Below are 17078 nucleotides of genomic sequence, written 5' to 3' on the forward strand. Positions count from 1 at the left end.
TCATAAGCACCTAGGGAGGGGAAGGGGTGTGCTCCAGGCTCTTGGCTAGACCTTTCTGGTTCTCAAACTCGAGTGTCTTCAGAATCACTCGGAGGACCTGTTACCACGCAAACTGCTGGTCTGTGTCCAGGATTTCTGATTCAAGATGTGTACCCTGATCGTCAGCTTGTCTTGCCTGGTGCTCACCCTAGCCCATTTCTGCTCCTGCTGGCGTCAGTTGCAAACCCAATCTTAATTTATTCTTTATTCATAGGACAATTCTTCTTAGGCTGCATCCAGGTACCAGGAGAGTTTGGGGGTGGCGGAGGGTAGGTCTTACCTGGAGGAACCCAAATCCCATCCGTAAAATGAGGACAAAAATAACTCTTAAACAACAACAAAAATCACTCATAGAGCGGGTAGGAAGAGATTAGTGTCCCAAAATAGGTTCAGGCAAAGAGCTGTAAGATTTCTGAGAAGGGCTTGCTCCTGACTGCCCTTCTTCTCCTCCAACCCGTGAGGGTGTGGCGTTCGAGCTGGGTTTTGGGGAATGAACAGGATCTGACCTCATGGGCCAGAGAATTCTAGATGGAGGGAACAGCAGTACCAAATGGCTTGGAGATTATTTTTAATGTTGGGATGGATGGCCATGGGAAAAGGCAGAGAGAGGGGACTGTCCACTCTGACTGGCAGAAACCTAGGGGTCAGGAATGCTTATAGCAAAAAATAAGGGTGGGCTAGGCTGTGGAGGGACTTGTATACCACAAAATGGGGAAACTTATCATGAAACTTCATGACTTTTTTGCTGGTTTCAAACCCAGATCATCGAAAGGGAGGTTCTGAATTGATGAATGCATGCCAGGAGGGCCAGCGGATCTAGTACTGGTGGCTTTGCTGCTGATCTTTGCTCTTCCTTAAGGCTGGCATCACTGCCCAGTCTGCTGCCCTCAGGAGATAGGGCCTCTCTGTTGAGGCTGCCCTAGGAGGGACTCACAGCTTTTCCCTTAATCCCTATGGCAAGACAGTGTGGTCCAGGGCCCAGCAGCCAAGGCATTACCTGGGAGCCTGTTAAAAATGCAGAGTCTCAGTTCTCATGCCAGACCCACTGAATCGAAATCTGCATTTTAGCCAGACCCCAGGGTGATTCATCTGCACATCAAAGTTCAAGAAGTGCTGGTTTCTTGACTTTACTAGAGCTGGGGATAAGAAAGGGAAAATAGAGATAGTTACTGGCCAGCCTATTATCTGATAGCTTCCCTTTAGTTTGAACCTCACACTATTTTATTTTCCTTCACCACACTTATTACTACCCGAAGTACATCTATGTGTGTATTTGATTGTCTAAGAACCTCCTTCAGCATGAAAGCTCCAGCAGACAAGCCAGGTGGTCTGCCTTGCTTGCTCCTGTATTTCCAGGATCTAGAACAGTCTCAGCAAATGGCAGGGCCTCAATAAATATGGAATGAATAAATGAACAGTAACATACAACCTTAGGATGTGAGACCCTAACTCCAGCGTACCTTACTGGACAAACACCATCTCCCTATTCCCATCTTCCACCTCCCCAGCTACAACCCCCGGGGTCTTTTGAGCCTGCAACTGGTTAGGTATGTTTGAAACTCCTTAAATTTGAAGTGTGAGAGAGCAGAGAGCATGGGTTTAGGAGTTCCCTCTTCTGTTTGTCTAAGGCTGGCTTTCCTGGCTCGGATCTCTCCTGAGAGCTGAGAGGACCCACCACTTCCCCAAAACTGCTCTCTGCTTTGGGGTAGGCCACACACAGCCCCTCCTCTGCACCCACAGGCATGCAGCCTTGCCTTGTGACATGAATTCCTTACCAATGAATACAGCCCTCTAAACCTAACATTCCTACCTGGCACTCACATGTGGCCCAGGGGCATCACTAGTTTCTGAGTTCATTGTTCTGGCTTTGCCACTTGGGTTAGAAAGATTTTTCTAACAGGTGGATTTTGTGAGGGAAGAGTTGAAAGTGGGGACATCAGTTTGGAGGCAGCAGTTCAGGTGACAGATGATGAGAGCCAATTCCAGGCGTGGGGTGGCAGTCTCCAAACACATGGAGTGTGCCATGTGCGAGATATGGGGATTCAGTGTGGGGATGAGGCCAGCCCCGGCCCCCTACAGATTCAGGTAAGTAAATAAGTCATCAACAATGCAGTCTGGTAACAATGTTCAAGGTGAGTAGATATCCTGGGAGGGGCCTCACTGAAAGGGTGTCCTGGAGTAAGTGGGACCCAAGGATGAGCAGAAATGAGGCAACCCAGCATGGAGGCTGGGAGTGGACGGAGAGCATTCAGGGACAGAAAAGCTCAGCTTGGCTGGAGCAGAGGGTGTGTGCAGGGGCAATGGAGAGAAGGGAGGCTGAAATGGGATACAGGGCCTTGTGAGCCATGTTGGATTTCAGGCAGAAAGACAATAGGATCAGTCTACCTTTAATGGGAGCACTCTTACTGTCTGAAGAGGGAAGAGAGTGAAGGCAAGGGCCTCAGAGGAGGGGAACACCCTGCATGCTGGCCTCCATCTCATCCTCCCCTAGCCACCCTAGCCTAAGGAGTGACAGCCCTTGCCCCCTGCTGGTTATTCTTTATCACACATTCTATTTTCTTCATAGAATTTACTTCATTAGGCAGTTGTTTTGTTTGCTTGTTTATTGTGCATCATTTCCTCTAGAACACAAGGTCCTATTCATGAGAACAGGTACTTTGTCTTTCTCACCCTTGAATGCCAGCTCTTAACCCAGTGGCTGGCACACGGGAGGCACCACTCCATATTTGCTGAATGAATGACAAAATGAATGGCATAGAAGCCATAGGGGAGGAGAGACGGGGGCACGTTTGTGAGGCATTTATAGGCAGGGTCAACAGGAGAGTAGTGGGTTGGAGGTACAGAGTTGGTTAGGGGCAGGGATGATGCCCCAGGCTTTTCTGCTTTGAGCAATTGGATAGATAGAACAGGGTGCGGTTAACCGAGAAGGGGTGGGGGGGACACGAAGTGGGAACAGCTTGGGGGCAAACAACTATATTCATTTTAGGGCAGGTTAATTCACATATCTGAGAGAGAGATTCCCAAGTGGGGCTCTGTAGGAGGCATTCAGAAACATCTGGAGCTCACACAGATTTAGCTAGCCAAAAGAAAGATATAAGAGATCGATACAAATACAGTGCTGGAACAGGAAAAAAGGACATGGCAACTGATCAGACAAGGAAAGGAATAAAAGAGAGGACAGAGGCAAGCTTACTTTTGTATTGTTCTTTTTAGTGACATATGTTCATGTAGAATACACTTAATGTAAAGAAGTATAAAAAAGAAAGTAAATGCCCAGGATGTATCACCACCCATGGAACATTCCTGTTAATGTCTTGGGAGCCATTCTTCTGGGCTTTTTTAATTCCACATGTCTCTTTATGTAACTTTATATTTACAAAAATAGGTTCAGATTATACACAACTGTTTTGAAGCATGCTTTTTCTGTTAACAATATGTCATGAAAATATTTCTATGTCAGTAAATATGAATCTGTGTTATCATTTTATAGCTTACAGATTGTTTTATGTAGATATACAAAAATATGGGTCTTTTTCATCCATCGGGCTGGGTACTAGGTGGGTATTTCATTTTTAAAACAGGTATCTTTCAGTCCTTGGAAATTTTATTGTATAATTGCTTTTAAACTTCCTGCCATCTGTTATCTTCTTCTCTGATTCTAGAACTCTTTTTTTTTTTTTGGACATGAGGAGATTTCCTGGCCCAATTCTCTGATATTCTTATATTTTCTCTTCTGTTTTCCATCTCTTTGATTATTTCTGAGTTCTTCAATTTATCTTCAATTCTTCATTTGATTTTTTATTTCTGTCTTCCTATTTTTAATTTCTAAGAGCTTTCGGTTGTTTTTCTATATTCTTTAAAGCACAGTGTTCTTGTCATCATGGGTGCAGAACTCTTTCCTGTCTCAAACGTCTTGTGATGTTTGATTGTCCACTTGTATCTAAGGTGAGACAGTACAGCACTGTTAAGTTATTGGTACCAGGGAAAGCTTGTTGACAGGCAGTCTTCAGTGGAGGGTGACCTGGCTGGGCCTTTTCATAGAGAGAACAAGGACTGTCCATATCTATAGGTCTGTTCTCTTGGCTTAGATTGATTCATTCTGTGTGTAAGGGGCATGTCTGGCTACCAGCTAAGTGGGCAAGCCCATGTCTAACATGCCTAGGCCAAGAGCACAAATGGAGGGCCTCATGCCACATGTCTAAGTTTTATCAACTGATCTGCTCTCACAGCCCTGCCTGCAGGTCCACCTGTGGCCCGTGTAGCCACATTCTCCCTACCTGCACTGCTGGCTGCAGGCTTGAGTGGTAGCAGGGATCTGCTGGGACAGGGAAGATGGAAGTTTCAATGTACCTGTACTAGTTTCCTAGGGCTGCTATAACAACAAAAAATGTATTATCTCACAATTCTGGAGGCCAGGAGTTCAAAATCTAGGTGTCAACAGGGTCATGCTCCCTCCAAAGACTGTAGGGAAGACTTCTTACTTGCCCCTTCCAGTCTCTGGTGACTCCAGGTGTTCCTGGCTTGTGGCTGCATCACTCCAGTCCCTGCTTCTGTCTTCACATGGCCATCTACTCTGCCTTGCTACTCTGTGTTGCTGGATGTCAAACCTTCCACTACTTTCTCTTGTAAGGACACTAGTCATTGGATTTAGGACCTGCCCTAAATCCAGATGATCTCATTCTGAGGTCCTCAATTACATCTGCAAATACCCTATTGCCAAATAAGATCACATTCACAAGTACTGGGGGTTATAACTCAAACTATATCTTTTGGGAGGACACAATTCAACCCACTACAGTGCCTAAACCAGGGATGCGGACTGACCTCACTGACTCCCAAGGAAGCTGTGGTAGATAGGATCTCCCACCACATACCTCACTTTTCAGACTTGGGATTTCTAAGCAGTTCCAAGCTGCTCCCAGACTACCTCACTGCAGTTAATTGAGGAGCCTCATCAACCAAGATCCCACTTAGATGGTGTGGGATGGCCAAATTTCAAAACTTTATCTCCAGTTTCCCAGAGCACAGGCTATTCTTTTTCTTCTCCCCAACCTGCCAGTCCCCTGGGGTGTCAGCCCTACATCATCTCTTTCCATTTAGGGTCTACTCACTCAATCAATTACCAGACTTTCAAAATATTTTCTTAAGAGACAGAAAAGACACCGGGCACAGTGGCTCATGCCTGTAATCCCAGCACGTTGAGAGGCCAAGGCACGCAGATCACCTGAGGTCAGGAGTTCGAGACCAGCCTGGCCGACATGGTGAAACCCTGTCTCTACTAAAAATAGAAAGATTTAGCCAGGCATGGTGTTGGGTGCCTATAGTCCCAGCTACTCAAGAGGCTAAGGCAGGAGAATCACTTGAACCCAGAAAGCGGAGGTTGCAGTGAGCTAAGATCACACCATTGCACTCTAGCCTGGAGTCTAGTCTTGCACTCAAGCAACACTCCACCTCGAAAAGAAAAAAAGAGAGAGATAAAAACACAGAAAAGAAAAAGAAAAGATAAAAACACAGTTATTTTGCGTTTTAGGGTTTGAGATGTCTGGGGTCCTCTAAAGCAAGGCAGGGCCCCTGCAGCCTGATCTAGAGTTGATGCTGCCAGGGAGGATGGTGCTAGGGCTCTCTAGACTCAGGTGAGGGCTGCCAGTGTCCTCTGCTCTCCCTCCACATGCCTGGTGCCTCTCTGCCGGTGCCTCTGGTTTAACCACTAGTATTCTGCTAGTGTGGGGGCCTCCAAACCTTAAACTGACTTTCGGTGAACCTTCTTTTACTAATTCCAGTTGCATCCCCCACTTCTAGACACCCCAGGACCCTGCAATCCACAACCCTCCTGAGGGTATTTGCACACACATTCTGCTCTGCACTGCCCACATGCTGGTGGGCTTCGGTGTCTTTTGCCCTATGGTGTCCCAGTGTCCCTTTCTGCTGGCCCATCTACCGGTAGTTTCAGAATTGGCTGCTCTGGACTCCTCTCTCATTCTCTTTGGACTTGGAGGCTTATATCCTTTTGCTATTGTTCTAGTGGTGTTTGGGGAGGGAGAGGAGGTAAGTGCACTTTTTTTATTTAACATGTTTCAATAAAAGACCTCATTTTTACTTTTTTTTTTAAACACAGTTATTACTAGTGAGTTTAAACACCTTTCCGTAAATTGGTCATTTGTATATCTCAATTCGTGAATTTCTCATTCATGTACTTTGCCCTTTTGGACAATCTGTCTCTTTTTGATTAAATTATAAAAGCCCTTTTCACATATGCTTATTAGCTTTTTGCCCCTCACATATGTTATGCTTTCCCCAGTTCAATTTGTCTTTCAAATATTGAGGACTATAATGCATTTTATTTTAAATGTCCTCAAAATCTGTCATTTTTTTAACTTTATAATTTCTGGGCTCTACAGTATACTTAAAAATGCCTTTTCCACTGCAAAATTATAAACATGTTTATCCATGTTTTCTTCTAGTACTTTTAAGATTTTCTTTCACACATTTAAGAGAGAACAAGGCTTTGGATGAAATAGAAAAGTATACGTTTAGGCAGTATTTGCACAATGCCAGGACCTTTCTGGGTGATGCCAGGAAAGAAGAAGGGGATGGCATAGGGGATAATACTGGCAACTTCTCAATGGCTCCCTGTCCCCAGGTGGTCCCACCAGGTGGGTCCCTAATATTCAAATGGAAGTCACAACAGCTGGGCTCAAGTGTTGAGTTCCAAGAATGAAGCAAGCCTCAGGTAATCAAGCTGCATGAATCTCCTCCTTTGTTCCACAGGTCCCTTTCTGCTAAGTTCTACTTTGGGGGCAAAAACATTGGCTGTCTGCTCTTCTGTGCTCTCCATCAAAGTTACACGATTATGTCTTTCCAATGATTGGCCTTAAAGGTTTCAAATGACCAGATGTAGTGGGTTAGCAATAATCTAGAAAAGGTAGTCCGTAGGTGGACTCTGTAGGTCATCCAAAAAGCACAGTTCTGGAGATGATCTCTGTGCTTTCCAGCTCAATTTGTAAGGCAACAAGCCCAGATTACTCCCTTTCCTGGGGTCAGTAATGATGCCTTCTTAGCAGGAGAATTAAGAATGCTCCAAATCAGCGGAGCCTCTGGTCAGCTCTGTCTCTGAAACTTTGAACTTGGAAATGATATTTACTCACTGAGATTGGAGATATGTACTCAATGCAATCATTTAAGATATCAGCAAAACAGATGTTTTTTAGGGATGCTCAGACTCACACTTCATATCCTAGAAGCCAGAGTAGCATGGCCTGTTGGGAGACCACTCTCTGTAACTTTGACTGATTTGCCAAAACAGAACCATTGAAATGGAGCCTCATCTGATTCTCTGATCCAGGAACAGGATCAAATACTTATTAATAGTGACCTGATTACTCTTTTTTTGTTTGTTTGTTTCATGTTGTTTTAGTTCTGTAAGCAAATTATTTTACTAGAACTTTTATCCCAAATTATTCAAATACTATGTGATGCTGTTATTTTTCATGGTCTGAGTTTCAACATGGTCTTGGTTTTAACAGAAAAAACAAGAAAACAAAGATGTTTTTTGATAAGGGCCCTTTTTGTGTTTTTCAGATCTCTCATACAAAGCTTTCTGCAGAAGATGCGTGGAAGTAAGTAATTAGTATTTTTTAAGAGTTGTTTTGCTAAAAATTAGATTTTTATCTTAACAGTTGAGAAATTGAATGAAGTCATAATCTTATTTGTAAATTTTCCAGGATAGAGAAGATGGGGTAGGATACACAAATACTATAGACCAAAACACATGGATTTCATCTGTTTTCTACAGCATGATCCATAGGAAAAGATCATGCAGTCACACAAAGCTGGATTAATATATCCTTCAAAATATGACTGTGTCAAGTTACTATTATTTTAGGCACAAGTTACTATTTATTTTAGGCACAACATACACCGGTTTTGTTCCTACACACATTGCCCCTGTGTTCTGGTACATACTGTAGGGCCATTGGGCCCTGTGAGTACCACATGAAGTGAAATAAGAATGAAAAGCTCCTCCTTTTTTGTATTACAGGAGTCAATTTTGGATGCATTCCTACTCAAAAAAGAAAATACTTACTACATTTGTACACCAATATATACTTTTCAAAGTACTTCAACATAGGCTAACCAATTTGAGATGCATTTTTATAATAGATTAATCTGATATAATAGATTAATAATCTCATAAAGTGTATTTTATATCTATGCAAGTCCTATTTTAGACTGATGATGAAGTCACTCTTTTATCTATATGCCCTAAGTTCAAAGTCTGTTAATTATATAGAATATTAAAAAGCTATTTTAGATTTGGAGCTGTATAAACCACAACTAAGCACTTGTAGTTTTTCATTTTTCTTCCCATTTCTTCAGGGGAACAAGTTTGGTTTTTTGTTTGTTTGTTTGTTTGTTTGTTTAAATGAGCTTCTAGAAATCATTCTTGTCTCCTGAGCTCAGCTTCCAATACAGAGACTAATAGCCATGTAATTTTATTCAAGTTGCTTACCTGATATGGATTTCAGCTTCGTCATTTGATAAATGAAGGAGATTCATTCCATCTATGGTAACTTCCAGCACTGACATTCTGCGAATCCCTCTCAAAGAAACTGAACTTCAGCAGTAGTATTTACTGGGCTCTGTGGGCTGATTTCCACACCTTTTCCAGCAGGGGGAACCCTTGGGATTTGGATGAGACCCTTTTCTGAAACATTCACTGCTCTTTGGAGTAGCTGTAGAAATGCTGGCAGAGGGAGAGAACCCAACCCACATACCCATCAAGTGCCTTTAAAAGGTCACTATCTCATGGCACAGACTTACCCTGCGGTGTTTTCTGGGTGGTACACTAGCTAACTGCATACTGTAACCAGATGTAAGTGGAAACTTTAAGAGATTTTGTGACTGATGGTGCCACACTAGGGATGAAAGATAATGATAACCAATATTCAGAAAGTAACTGACAGCATTCATAGTTTTTCCCCATGTTCACTCATCTTGACCCTGGGCCTCTTTCTCTTCCTCTAGGCTCATGGTTCTCAATCTTGGCTGCCCCTTAAAATCCCATGGGATGCCTGAAAAATTCCTGATGTCACATCCCATCCTGAAAATCTGTATTTATTTGCTAGGAATACCATAACAAAATACCACAGAATAGGTGGCTTAAAAATCAGAAATTTATTTTCTCGCAGTTCTAGAGGCTGAAGTCCAAGATTAAAGTGCTGGCAGGTTTGGGTTGGTATGTTGAAGTATAGGGGACCAGGACATCAGTGTATGAATTTCGAGAGGGTGCAGTTCAGCCCCCTAACACCCAGAAATGGTCATCTAATTGATCTGGATATGGGGGGGTTAAGGGTTTTTTTAAAGCTTCCCAGTGATTCCTAACTTACAGACAAGGTCAAGAACCACTGCTCTAGGTTCTCATCAAGGCTACTCCAGAACGTTAAACCAGGTGACAAAGTATTTTGTTGATTTTCTCTACAATTGTGCAAAACTAAGCATCCAACTAAAACGGTAACGTTCAGCCATCACGGGAATGTTTGTGCGTGTCTAAGATAATACTTAAGCCTATTCTTTCTCTATATAATAGTTCTGTAACAATTTATACAACTCATTCAAAAGCTTTCCATTGCCCCATGGATAATATTCTCTCCTCTGGCATAAGCACCATCTGCAGGGTATTCTTTTACTTGGAATAGTAGCAAATGATTTAAAATTACCAACATTGGACTGTTTTTGACTTTCCAAAATTGACGTTTCATATGATGCAGCTCAATAATAATTATTCCTCATGTAGATACAAATACAATAACATGTGCTTTATAGTCTTACAACAACCTTGTCAGTTACAGAAGGATGGTTATTTGAAATTTGCAAATGAGGAAACTGAGGCTCAGAGAGGATAAATGACTTCCCCAAGGTTGTGAGGCAATGAAGTGGCAGATCAGGGACTGGAACCCAGGTCTTCCTGGGGCTCATTAGTTTTTTTAGCCCCATCACTTAAAAGACAAGGCTGAGGCCAACCACATGGGAAAGCAAAGGAACTAGTTTTACTAAGAGAGTCAGGCTCCTCCTCCCAGCTGCTCCTTCTCCAGATCTAGGGAAAGGGAAGAAACCAAGAAAAACTTTACAATCAAAACTTACCAACCCTTACCTTTGAAACCCCCTGTTGCTTTTTGTGAGCCAAACCCGTTTTTTTGTTTTGTTTTTGTTTGTTGTTTTTTTTTTTGTTGTTGGTTTTTTTTTGTTTGTTTGTTTTTTTGGCTAAACACACAAGGTTGAGGGCTTTTTCAGATGACCTCATTTGCCGGTTCCAGCCTGCAGCAGGAGAGGATGTACAAGATGCACCGGGGCCACGAATCCATGCACGTGGAAATGATCTTGATCTTCCTCTGCATTCTGGTCATTGCCCAGATAGTGCTGGTTCAGTGGAGACAGAGGCATGGTCGATCCTACAATGTGAGTCACCCCTGTAGCTGCTGGGAGCCTGCTCCAGCTTGTATCAGCTTGACTATTTTTTTCCAGGACACATTCTCCCTTGGTTACCACTTTGAAGTAACTGCCTTGGTTTAAGTCAGTGGTTCTCAACCAGCTGCAATTTCACTACCAGGAGACATTTGGCAATGTCTGGAAATATTTTTGACTGTCAAGACTTGTGGGGGGTGTAGATGGGGAGGGGAGTTGCTACTGGCACCTGGTGGATAGAGGCCAGGGATGCTGGTAAACATCCTCCAATGCAGAACAGCTCCCTACAACAAAAATTTTCTGGCCTAAAATGTCAATGTTGCCAAGACTGAGAAATCCTGGTTTAAGTAAACCAGTTTTCCTTTCATGCATGAACAACTTCTGCCAATAGTCCAGGAAAAGAAGGATTAGGAATAGCCAAAAGAAATGCTTTAGGCTGTCTGCTATGGTTTAAAGGTATCCCCCAAAGTTCTTGTGTTGGAGATGTAATCCCCAATGCAACAGTGCTGGGAGGTGGGGCCTAATAAGAGGTGATTTGGCCATAAGGGCTCTGCCCTTGTGAATAGATTAATGCCATTAATTTTGTGGGAGTGGGTTTATTATAAAAATATGAATGTGGGCCCGTTTTCTCTCTCATTCTCTCCTGCCCTCTCACCTTCTGCCGTGAGATGACACAGCAAGAAGGCCCTTGCAAGATGCAAACCCCTCTGTCTTGTACTTTCCAGCCTCCAGACCATGAGGCAATACATTGCTGTTTATTATAAATTACCCAGTCTGTAGTATTCTGTTATAGCAGCACCAAACAGACTAAGAAAGAAAATTGGTACCAAGAAGTGGGTCTGTTACTATAACAAATGCCTGAAAATGGGGAAGCAGCTTTGGAACTGTGTAATTGGGCAGAGGCTGGAAGAGTTTGAAGGAACAAGCTAGAAACAGCTGGTCTTGCTGTAACAATGGAGTATGAAAGACGAGTCTGGTTAGGGCTCAGAGGAAGAAAAGAACTATAGAGAAAGGCTGAAACTTTTTAGAGATTACTTAGGTGGTCATAGTCAGAATATTAGTGAAAATATGAACAGTAAAAGCCATTCTCCTGAGGTCTCAGACAGAAATGAGGAACAAGGTATCGGAAACTGAAGTAATGGCCATCCTCATTATAAAGTCAGAAAGAACTTGGCTTAACTGTGTCCATGCTGGAGGGCTTTATGGAAGGCAGATTCAAGAGCAATGAACCAGGATAGCTGGTGAAAGAAATTTCTAAGCAATATATTGAAGGACCTGCATGGCTTCTTTTAACTGCATATAGTAAAATGAAAGAAGAGATAAATGATTTAAAGATGAAATTTATAAGTAAAAGAGAAGCAATATAAAATTTGCAAAACTCACAGCCTGGCTACGTAAAGAATAAAAAGGTTTGCAAGGGTGCAGCCAAGTGACCCTTTGATAAAGGGGATTAACACAGCCAGAAGGAAGCCAGGTGCAAGTAATCAAGACAACAGGAAAATGACCCTGAAGGCACTTCAGTGACCTTCAAGGCTGCCTCTCTCATCACAGGCCCAGGGCTCCAGGAGAGCAGAGTGGTTTGGGGTGACTCCCCAGTGTGCTCTACACAGGACCAGTGAGCAGAGCCACCTCAGGACTCTGCTCCTTGAATTCCAGCATCACTCTCCTTGGATGCTTCAGCTGTGGCTCCAGGGAGCCCAGGTGCAGCTCAACCTGCTGCTCTGAAAGGTACAAGCTCTAAACTTTGGTGGCGCTAATTCTGTAGGCACATGCTGTGAGGGCATGGCAGCCTCCACTTAGATTTCAAAGGGTGTTGCGGACAACCAGAGGGCCTAGGCAAAGATTTGTCTTGGGGTAGAGCTGCCACAGAGAGCGCCTAGGAGGACAATACCCAGCAGAAGTGTGGAGTCACGGCCATAGCAGAGAGTCCTCACTAGGCCTAGGGGAGTCCTTCAGGGTGGGGATGCCCCCAAGTCCTAGAACTATACAACTACCAGCATGCAACTCCAGCCCAGGAGAGCTATGGGCATGCAGCATGCAACTCGAGCCTAAGAGATACGGACATGAGATTCCAACCTGTGAGAATTATGTGGGCTAAGCCTAGCAAAGCCATGGGGGCAAGGCTGTTCCTGAGGCCTCAGGGTTCCAAACCCTACATCAGTATGCCCAGAAAGTAGGACATGGAGTCAAAGAAGATTATCCTCAAGTCTTAGGATTTAGTATTGTTTACCTTGTCGAGTTTTAGACTTGTTTGGGGCCTTTCTTCTTGCCTATTTCTCCTTTTGGTATGGGAATGTCTATCCTCTGCCTGACCGATCATTGTATTTTGGAGGAAGAGAACTTGTTAATTTCACAGGCTCACAGCTAGAGGGGAATTTGCCTCAGGATGAATTATGCCTTGAGTCTCACCCATATCTGATTTAGATGAGACCCTAGACTTTCACCAGAACAAGTTAAGAATTTGGAGCAATTGGGATGGAATGAATATGTTTTATGTGTGAGAAAAACATGAATTTGGAGCCAGGGCAGAATGCTGTGGTTCGAGTGTCCCCCAAAGTTCATGTGTTGGAAACATAATACTCAATACAACAGTGTTGGGAGGTGGGGCCTAATGAGAGGCAATTAGGTCATGAGGGCTCTGCCTTCATGAATGGACTAATGCCTTTATTGCAGGAGTAGGTTCCTTATAAAAGGACAAGTTCAGCCACCTTTTCTCACTCTCACTTTCTCTGGCCCTCTTGTCTTATGCCATAAGATGATGCAGCAAGATGGCCCTCACCAGATGCCAGCCATTCAATCTTGGACTTCTGAGCCCCCAGAACTGTGAGAAATAAATTTCTTTTCATTGTAAATTGCCCAATCTGTCATATTCTAGTATAGCAGCACAAAATGGACTAAGACACTCTAATGTTGTTTCATTAGTAGTAAACTATCTTGGCATTAATTGTTTACATATCCATGGAAATGTGTTCATGCACACACTGCATTGACCTCAGCAACATGGAGCCAGATTTCATTTTCACAGACCAATCTCATTCAAGCATGTTCACCACCAGGGCCTGAGAGTCATACTGTGGGCCTTGTTGGGCCTGAGACCTTGCCATCGCAATGTTTACAGCAGTAGTTCTCAATGGTTAGAGCAGGGTGCATCAGAATCATCTAGAGAGCTTGTTAAATCAAGTTCCCAGGTCCTGTCCATTGAGTTTCTGATTCAATAGTGACCCAAGAATTTGCTTGCCTAACAATTTCCCTCATGGTGCTGGTAATATTGAGGCTGCCAGTCCTGGAACTACACTTTAAAATCCTCTGGTTTAGATTCAAACATGGACTAAATGGAGAAGTGTTGCAAAGGGAGAAGGTCCTCAGTTAACATTCTACATGGTTCTGGGTCTTGGAATGGCCATTATAGAGCCTGAGGGACTCAACTTGCCTGCAACACATGAAGTGTTGACTTAGACCAATATATTATTTTATTATTACCTGTCATAGAATTTATTTCCCATATAGTACAGGGTCTAAAGAAATTCTTTTGAGTTCTGTATTATATTTAAGTTTAGGCAATTTTGAACATTTTCTTTAGAAAGGGGAATCTCATTTTATTGTTTTAAAGCAAATGTATCCATTTCTGCCATGTCACCACTGTCTTATCAATTATAATAAACACCCTTTATATTGCACTTGGATAATGTTTTTAAGTAAATGAAACTAGAATCAAACCTCACTAGTACTTCACTCATATCAAAGAAAAGCTATTTAAATATATCTTAACTATGGTTTCCTTATCTGCAAAATGGAAGTATCTAAGATAAAATTTCTAGAGTCCTCATGTAGGAAGAAACCTGGATTCATAAGGAATCAGTTCATAGCCTTATTCATTCTTTCTTTATAATTAATCATTATCTCTGGGTTGATGTAGAAAAAAATGTTCTTTTTTCATAGTAACACAGGTGTGGATTTTGCATAAGAAGCCCCCTGACCGTGAAAGGAAACAATGCCCCAGGAGCCCTTGACTTGCACTGTGTCGTACCACTCCTGCAACATTTTCATTTTATGATTTTTTTTTCTTTGAGTTGGAGTTTTGCTCTTGTTGCCCAGGCTGGAGTGCAATGGTGTGATCTCGGCTCACTGCAACCTCCGCCTCCCGGGTTCAAGTGATTCTCCAGCCTCAGCCTCCCAAGTAGTTGGGATTACAGGTGCCCGCCACCACATGCGGCTAATTTTTGTATTTTCTTGTAGAGATGGGGTTTCACCATGTTGGCCAGGCTGTTCTCAAACTCCTAACCTCAGGTAATCCACCCACCTCAGCCTCCCAAAGTTCTGGGATTACAGGTATGAGCCACTGCGCCTGGCCAGATTTGATGATTTTTGAGGTGGCATATGCACAAAGACCATCCTTGTCCTGTATTGAAGCACTTTGGCTCTACCTGGCCAAAGACAGACCTGCTTATGCCTCAGAATCCCCTTTAAGGACTTGTGGCCATGGAAGGGTCTGACCGTAGATGACTCAGCTACATTGGACTAGGTGGACACCCTGGACCCTGACCTCTGTTGGTTAGCTGGAGTCATCTGAGTTGTTTCCTGTTGCTAACTGCACAAGCTGTGCTACCTGCAATGCCTCTCCAGGGACTTGCTTTTGACTGCCACCTCCCCCTGATTCCTTTAGTCACCCCACTTTTGCTCTCTAAGGTTGCTATTTCTGTGTCCCTCTGTCACACAGCTTCTATGTTTTATGGCTACCCAGTGGGGCTCTGTAGTCCTAAGAATCACCTTGGAGGTGACCAGATGCCTGTGATCATGCCTCTCATGATGATAATGATCATGGTGATCCTGTCTAGCACTTTGACAAAGCCAGAAGCCTGCATAAAGTCGCCCCCACCATAGTCAAGGACAGATTCAGGTCTCATGGTGCCTTGAGACTGCTGAGTTAGCTCATAGACTTGGTTGGTCTCTGGAATATATTCTACGTCTTTGCACATCAATCCATCTAATTATTGGTATCATCCCAAAGGAACAGGTTGAGTAGCCCCATTCCCCTGCATGTCTCTATTGAGGGGCTACTCAATCTGTAGCTCAAGATGAGAGGCCAGGCTTTCCCATGCTGTAGCCTTGACTTTGCCTCATGCTTTGCATCCCTTCTTGGGGATTCACCTCCAGAGTGGTCATCAGAGCACAGCCATTTCAGGCACTGTTGGTGATGTTTGCAACCATCTGAGCTGGAAATTGTTCCTAGAGTACCACTAGCTTATTCTAACACTGGCTTCCAGCTTTCTTATACTTGGGTGAACAATATCAAAAAAACCCACTGCCTAATACACTACTGAATTTAAAGTCTTTGGGATGGAATTTGACAGACATGTGTGCATAAATGCTGATCTAAATTGCCCTATCATCCAGAGAGAACCTAGCTTTTAATTGTTTTTCTTGGCATGTATAAGACTAGCTACTGAGAGCTTTGAACATGTTTATAAGATTCACAACATTGCTGGCTCTTTTCTACAAGGGGCTATATAGTGAAATTTATCTCCATGACTTGATATTGTAACCTCTATCAATATTAGTAACATATTAATATATATTATAATTATTATAATACTCATAATTATACATAAAATTATTACATATAAATTTATATGTAAATTACTATTATTATTACAGCTGTGATAAGTGCTTTCTGTACTTTACCTCAGTTACCTTGAGAGGTAATTATTTTTTATCCCCTTTGTGAAATATAGTTCAGAGAAATTAAAAACCTTGGCCAAAGACATATAACTAATTAGTTGCAGAGAGGCTAGAATTCAACCTCACTAGTTATTTGCTCTCGTATCAAGAACAAGCTCACTAAATATCTTTGAATTTCAAGTACAGTGACTGATCCATAGTAAATGTTCAATACTATTAGTTGACTCCAAAAGCATCCAAGAGATACTGTTTGTATATAACATTTGTGCAAACGTAATCATATGCTGTAAAAGCAGTTTGCTAATAAAAGAATCCTTTCCTGGACACTTTTGTAAAGCTAGAGAGAATGCTCAAACATTGACTTACAAAGCAGTACATCTGCTTATCTACTGCCTTGCCACCCCTTCTATTCTGCCTCATGCTTTTGTGTGTGTGTGTGTGTGTGTGTGTGTGTGTGTGTGTGACAGAGTCTCACTGTGTCACCCAGGTAGAGTGTAGTGGTGCGATCTTGGCTCACTGCAACCTCCGCCTCCCAGGTTCAAGAGATTCTCCTGCCTCAGCCTCCCAAGTAACTGGGATTATAGGTGCCTGACACTGCACCCAGCTAATTTTTTTATTTTAATAGAGACAGGGTTTCACTATGTTGGCCAGGCTAGTTTCGAACTCCTGACCTCAGGTGATCCGCCTGCCTTGGCTGGCCTCCCAAAGTGCTGGGATTACAGGCGTAAGCCACCATGCCCAGCTATTCAGTCTCATGCTTTTTCTGAGGACATTTTCCTGGGCTGATTTTGTGAGATACAGTAGGTTGGTGCAAAAGTAATTGTGGTTTTTCCCATTACTTTTAATAGCAAAAATAGCAATTACTTTTGCACCAACCTAATGTGGCAGGATGGTGAAAG

The 17078-nt window shown here is 43.0% G+C and overlaps 2 protein-coding genes across 17 annotated transcripts in view; one reads left to right on the forward strand and one right to left on the reverse strand.

The window, feature by feature from the left end:
- RNF175 (ring finger protein 175) overlaps window positions 1–17078 on the forward strand; it is a 49136-nt gene that overhangs the window by 449 nt on the left and 31609 nt on the right. The window contains exons 2-3 of one of the 4 annotated variants that reach the window (XM_009207726.3): window positions 7618–7655; window positions 10313–10494. In XM_009207726.3, coding sequence (XP_009205990.1) covers window positions 10330–10494 — 165 coding nt within the window. In that variant the 5' untranslated portion in view covers window positions 7618–7655; window positions 10313–10329. Of the gene's footprint in view, window positions 1–7462; window positions 7656–10312; window positions 10495–17078 lie in introns of those variants that run through there. The other 3 variants (XM_021938881.2, XM_009207725.4, XM_009207729.3) reach the window with 3 other exon arrangements.
- Window positions 3232–17078, reverse strand: part of TLR2 (toll like receptor 2) — a 73152-nt gene continuing 59305 nt past the window's right edge. For 12 of the 13 annotated variants that reach the window (XR_001902956.3, XR_002522263.2, XR_002522262.2 and 9 more), the window contains 2 exons: window positions 8549–10132; window positions 3232–3979 (listed from right to left, as the gene is read on the reverse strand). The gene's annotated coding sequence lies outside the window, so the exon portion shown is untranslated. The remainder of the gene's footprint in view (window positions 3980–8548; window positions 10133–17078) is intronic. The other variant, XR_004182641.1, reaches the window with a different exon arrangement.

This window comes from Papio anubis, chromosome 3 (assembly GCF_008728515.1).
Source record: "Papio anubis isolate 15944 chromosome 3, Panubis1.0, whole genome shotgun sequence".
Taxonomy (NCBI): Eukaryota; Metazoa; Chordata; class Mammalia; order Primates; family Cercopithecidae; genus Papio; species Papio anubis.